The sequence below is a fragment of the Rhincodon typus genome, chromosome 38 (genome assembly GCF_021869965.1).
Source record: "Rhincodon typus isolate 14 chromosome 38, sRhiTyp1.1, whole genome shotgun sequence".
Lineage (NCBI taxonomy): Eukaryota > Metazoa > Chordata > Chondrichthyes > Orectolobiformes > Rhincodontidae > Rhincodon > Rhincodon typus.
In genome coordinates, this window is record NC_063369.1 from 13,544,293 (window position 1) to 13,550,840 (window position 6,548).

At 44.8% G+C, this 6,548-nt stretch overlaps 1 protein-coding gene across 1 annotated transcript in view; it reads right to left on the minus strand.

Moving 5' to 3' along the window:
- The window catches only part of LOC109920932 (adhesion G protein-coupled receptor E3-like), a 66,763-nt gene extending 61,984 nt beyond the window's left edge, over positions 1–4,779 (minus strand). The window contains exon 1 of the mRNA XM_048617834.1: positions 4,773–4,779. Within this exon, the coding sequence (XP_048473791.1) occupies positions 4,773–4,779 (7 nt within the window). The remainder of the gene's footprint in view (positions 1–4,772) is intronic.
- Positions 4,780–6,548: the final 1,769 nt, after the last annotated feature.

Below are 6,548 nucleotides of genomic sequence, written 5' to 3' on the forward strand. Positions count from 1 at the left end.
GAGAAAAGGTGAAGTGAATATGGATTAAAAAGAGGATTAATGTGGAAAAAGGAAGACACAGCTACAAACATATACATGGGGCAATAAACCTAAATCTATAAATCTAAATTTGACCGGTTCCAGGGATGTGGAACTTCATTGGTGAAGATATACTGAAGAAGTTGGAGGCTGTTGTCCTTGGAGAGAAGAAGGCTCAGAGGAGATTTGAGAGATGTTGGATACAGTAGGTTGGTGGAAAAGAACCAGTTGCTATTTGTGAAGCAAACAGACGCGAGAGGGTGTAGATTTAAAGTGATGTGCATCAAAGCCAAGGTCATCTGAGAAATTTTTTTTCACTCCATGAGTATTTTAGGTGGGGGAGGGGGCAGGTTCAATTGAAGTATTGAAAGGGGGGGTTGGATAGTTAGTTGGAATAGTCATGTGTAAGGGTTGCTGGGGGGAAAGCCATGAGGTTGGTACTCAGTAATGATCCTCATTTGAAGAATCGGTGCAGGCACGATGGGCTGAATTGTCCATTGTGCAATCCTTCTGCATTGTACCAATTCTGCAATGTGCCGTCACCTTCCAATGATCTCTCAAATTCCTTTGTCCATTTGCATTGCATGGAACTGTGTCAAGATGGTGGTAGAGTAGGACCGCTGAGCCAAAGCTTGACCACTCTGTCCCTTTCTTTTCTTTTTTTCTCTCTCTTCTTGCTTTTCATCTTTTTACTTCCCGCTCTTAGGCAGCATCGCCAATGTCTGGGGTGAAAGCCAGCGCGGACTCCTGGCCTCAGTGTGGACTTGAACTCCCGGCCTCAGCGTGGGCTCGAACTCCCAGCCTTAGCAAGGACTCAAACCCCTGGCCTCAGTGTGCACTCAAGCTCCCAGCCTCAGTGTGGACTTGAACTCCCGACCTCAGTGAGAACTCAAACTCCCGGCCTCAGTGTGGACTCAAACTCCCGGCCTCAGTGCGGACTCGAACTCCTGGCCTCAGCGCGGACTCGAACTCCCGGCCTCAGTGTAGACTCAAGCTCCCGGCCTCAGCGTGGACTCGAAGTCCCGGCCTCGAGATGAAGCTCAGCGCGGTGTGGATGAAAGGACTGTTGTTCTGAACTCTTATTTCTCTCTTTTTCTAATGTATTGCTGGATCTTTTATTTCTTTGCTTTTTTATTTTTCTTCCCTAAGAATTTGTACTGAAGAATCTGTACCAAGGTACCTAGGTGCCTAAGATGAAGCCATAAGTGGCGATTTGTAAACTTTTCACTGTACCCAGGTGAGTGCAAGTGACAATAAAGCTAATTCAATTCTAATTCTAATATTGTCTCTCCCTATCTCTTCTATCAATGCATCACATTACACTTCTGCACACGAAATTCCATCACTTGCCTGCCTATGGTGCTCAATTACCCATGTCCTGTGACAGTTGACTGGTATCTCCCTCATTGTTTGCCACACCTTTGTTCCGAGGAAGGGTCGCCGAATCTGAAATGTTAACTCTGCTTTCTGAGTTTTTCCAGCAATTTCTGATTTTGTTTCTGATTCTTGAGTTTCTTTTTGGTTTAGATTCCGCGTTTGCCGGATTTGGGGAGAAATTGACCCGTGTTTTAGTGTCCAAGTCATTTATCTGCCTGAAAAAGCAATGACCCTGATACTACCCTTGGGGAACCGGTTACAGAATGGGCAGTTCACTGTTTGGTCACTCCCTTGCTGATTGCAGGAGCTGTGGATTCGTATTTAACTTTCTTGAGGTCAAGGTTCAACTGAAAAACATTCCAACCAAGCCAAGGTACATTTAAGGTACAATCCCTGCTCCAGTGTAAGGGACAATGATAGCTGATTGGTGCACAGAGAGTTCTGTCAGAAGGAAAGGAAAATGCAACATTACAGTGACTGTTTCAGTTAGAGGGATAAATGCTGCCCACACACAGGATGTGAACAGACCCATGCTCTCCTTTAGCCGATAGAGGATCTTTCACAGTGTACAAGGGGCTCAGAAGGCAGGCTGTTTGACAGTGAAGCACTGCATTGCAGGACCAGCCTTGTTTATATGCTTTGATCTCTGAACTCTCCAAACTTCTGAAGCCCAGGCGAGACTCTTGCCCACTGAACTGTCAGTAAGGTAAGTGTGTTCAAACAATTTGCGATGTTATTCTGCCCGTCTTTTTGGCTGTTTTTATCAATTGCCGCACTCGTTCAAAATGGCCAGGGTGGGTTTCACAGAATGTGCTAAATTTTATGCCAAGCAATATTACATGGCGATTCGAAAGCCCCATTCTTAGCTTTAGGAGATAATGCAGTGCAGAGCTGGAGGAGCACAGCAGGCCAGGCAGCATCAGAGGAGCAGGAAAGCCAACGTTTCGGGTCGAGATCCCCCATTTCTGAAGAAGGGCCCCGACCCAAAACGTCAGCTTTCCTGCTCCTCTGATGCTGCCTGGCCTGCTGTGTTCCTCCAGCTCCACACTGTGTTATCTCTGACTCCAGCATCGGCAGTTCTTGCTATCTCTGAGCTTTAGGAGATTTATGGGCAAGTAATCGCCTTCACCTGAATGACAAAGTCAAGCATGTTTTAAGTGACCCAAATCTAAGCTTCTCAGAACGTTTTTTTCTCCCCCCACTCCGTTATTTCCCACAGCTATTCAGGCTCAAAGCTCGCAATCTTGATATTTTAACTCACCACTGCTTGCAGAATGTACAGCATACTGAATCCAAACAAACACTGCAAAAGACCAAAGACATTTGTTATACCTCTTGGGCACAACTCCGAGGCGAAAATCTTCCAGGCAATACTAACTTGTGAGAACAGCAATGATGCAACATACAGCCCTCCAAAATTGCATTGAGACTCTGAGATACCAGTGCAGAAGGACGAATCATAATCCAGTGGTGTGGTTAAGCAATGAAGTTGCTGGACAGTGTTGCTGACCAAAAGACCTTGGGGTGCAAGTTCATAGTTACTTGAAATTGGAATCACAGGTAGATAGAATAGTGAAGAAGGCATTTGGTACACTTGCCTTTATTGGTCAGTGAGTTGAGTATAGGAATTGGGAGGTCATGTTGCAGCCATATAGGATATTGGTGAGGCCATTCTTGGGATACTGCGTTCAATTCTGCTATAGGAAGATGTTGCAAAACTTGAAAGGGTGCAGAAAACATTTACAAGGATGTTGCCAGGGTTAGACAGTTTGAGCTATGGGGAGAGGCTGAATAGGCTGGGGCTATTTTCCCTGGAGTGTCGGACGCTGAGGGGTGATCTTATAGAGGTTTATAAAATCATGAGGGCCATGGATAGGGTGAATAGGCATGGTCTTTTCCCCAGGGTAGGGGAATCCAAAACTGGAGGGCATAGGTTTAAGTTGAGAGGGGTAAGATTTAAAAAGGACCTAAGGGATAACTTTTTCACGCAGAGGGTGGTGCGTGTATGGAATGAGCTGCCAGAGGAAGTGGAGGAGGCTGGTACAATTACAACATTTAAAAGGCATTAGGATGGGTATATGAATAGGAAGGGTTTACAGGGATATGGGCCAAATACTGGCAAATGGGACTAGATGAGTTTAGGATATCTGGTCAGCATGGACGAGTTGGGCCGAAGGGTCTGTTTCTGTGCTCTCCAACTCTATGACTCTAAGGCTCTAGACTAACTGTGTTCTTCAGACAACAGCAGATATGACTTGTAAATTGCTGGACACTATTCCACAGGGTAGAAGATGTGTTAGTCTCAGAACGCACAGCCCATTTACAGCAAGTGAAGTACATTTGAGCTGTTGATACTATTTTCATGTGGGGAATGCGGCAGTCGCTTTTAATTCAGTAAACCCCTCATGCAGTAGTGACCAGGTCATAGTTGTTTGATTAAGGGGCAAATCTTGGCCATAACACCAAGAGCCATAGGGCAATATTCAGCCTTCAATGTTAAAACGGCTCTAAATGACTGCAGAGTTTCCGACATGGGAAGCACCTCTTTGGAGTTGCTTCAATGGCTTTGGATCAACCCGAAGATACAATATAAATTTGGATTTTGATAGGGTTCAGTTGCAGTAATACCACTACATTAGTAATCCAGAGACTAATGCTTTGTGGGCATGGGTTTGAATCCATCTGAAATAACTCCACAGAGGTGGGTATGCCACCACCAGGTCACCCTTTATTTACATGTGGAGAGTCCTTGGCCCTGACCCAGCTTCCTCAGAGCCAGCTCTCGGAGTGAACAGAACCCTAGATCCTCCTGTTTATATCTGTCAGCCAGGGGTCCCTGTTTGGACCATGTTAACAGCCCCAATCAGGGAACTCACACTCTATGAGGCCCAGCTGGCCGATTACAGTTACCAGAGCAATTAATGAAATTTAAATTCAATTAACAGATCTGGTATTTAAGAAAAGTCTCAGTGAGGGTGACCAAAAATTTAGCATTGCTTATTTTTAAAAGCCTATCTGGTTCACTAATGTCCTTCAGGGAAGGAAATCTGCCATCCTTCCCTTGTCTGACCTACAAGTGACTCCAGACCCACAGCAATGTGGCTCACTCTCAACCACCGTCTGAAATTACTGAGCAAAGTATTCAGTTCTATAGAAATTAGGGAATGAGCAATAACTGATAGCCTTTCCAGTGATAACCCTGAATGAAATAAAAAACCTTTCTTTTCATTTCTTTTTTGCACTGTGGATTAACACTCTGCGTCCCTCAGAGTTAATTGAATTTGAAAGGGTGAGATCGATGAATGCATTGTCAATTGGATCAATTTGGATATGTGGAACAGATTTGTCTTAGGAGTGGAGAAAATGGAAGAACTAACCTGACATCCTGACAGGGGAAAGGGGATCAGTGGCTGTCTGAGAAGCCAAGAGAGGTTATGGCTCACTGTTAAAGACGTACAATCTTTCATTTAACCCTGGGACAGCTGTTTCCGGCTAATAACTTGGAAAAGACACCATGACCACAAAACACACTGCCAAGTCTGGAAGTCACAAGATTTTCTTGTTTCACTTCTCAAAAGTCAACCCATTTGACTTGCAGGGCAAATGGCTCTTTTTGAAGGGGTGATGGAATGGGGAAAAAAAGAAAGAACTTGGTGTCATATATATGCACATTCAGCAGCTTCAGCACAAAAACAGGGGAATTCCTTTTACCGCAGAAGTCAGGTGCAGCAAGTGTCACCTTATTGCAGCTGGAAAAAGTCAAAAAGTAACTTCCTAACTTCTCCTATTTTTAACAAGAAGGAGGAAGATTTAAATATAGATTTGCCTCATAGGGGAGTGCATGAGACCACTGCAAAAATCATAGAAGCATAGAAAATAGGAACAAGAGAAGGCCATTCAGCCCTTTCAGCCTGCTCCACCATTCAATACATTCATTTTACTTAACCTGATGAAGGAGCAGCGCTCCGAAAGCTTGTGATTTCAAATGAACCTGTTGGACTATAACCTGGTGTTGCGTGACTTCTAACTTTGTCCACCCCAGTCCAACACCAGCACCTCTACTTCATTTAACACAGTACCCTCTTCCCACTTTCTCCCCATACCCTTTCATCCCTTTAGTCCTAAGAAATATATTGACCTCCTTCTTGAAAACATTTAATGATTTGGCCCCAACCGCTTTCTGTGGCAGAGAATTCCACTGAGGCCGGGTGAAGGCATTTCTCCTAATCTCAGTCCTAAATGGCCTACCCTGTATCCTTAGATGGGTCAGGGTAACATGGAATACAAATCTGTAGAAAACTTCAAGAATTGTATCTTCGAGCAGTGCATTGGGAATCTGGCCAAGAACAAGATTTTTCTTTTTAAAGATCTAAGAACGTGTAACGAATAACAGATCTTGCAGTTAAGGTAGAATTTCAAATTCAGTTGGAACTGTTTGAAGAGAAAGCAGATCGAAGAGCAGTATTCAAAAGAAAATTGGTCAAAAACTTGAAATTGGCGAAAATTAAAATCGCAGTGAGATAGGGATAATGCACATGGAGTGGATTTGATTCGACGGCTCTTCTGCAGAACCAGCACTGGTAAGATTGGCTGAATGGCCTCTTTCTGTGCGGCAAGGACTTATTCTTCGTTATTGCCTCAGCCACGTGCAAATGGTGGCCTGGATCTTCAGGAAATTTGTGATGACCTTCAGCTTGCTCCCATTCCTTTCCAAAAGCTTGGCACCAGGCTGGATGTTTCTGGCTGGGACTTCTGATGCTTGTCTTTTTGGAAATGCAGAGTGTGACTGGGTGGAATTGTTTTCACTGGTGCTGCATTGTCAGCCTTGGACAAGTTAAGACAATCTCTTTTCACAGCACTGGAAGGTGCATTCTGGGCAGTGTCCATTCCTAACTAACTTCTGGGACATTCAAACAGCTTTACAGTGTGTTGGAGAACGAGTCTGGGCAAGGTGAGTCATAGAATCCCTACAGCTTGGAAGCACACCATTTGGCCACACCAACTCTCCAAAGCGCGCTTCCCCCTAGACCCACCCCCTACCCTATCCTATCCCTGTAACCCTGTATTTCCCACGGCTAACCCATCTGACCTGCACATCCTGTACCCAGACAACAAGGTGCAGGGCTGGATGAACACAGCAGGCCAAGCAGCAT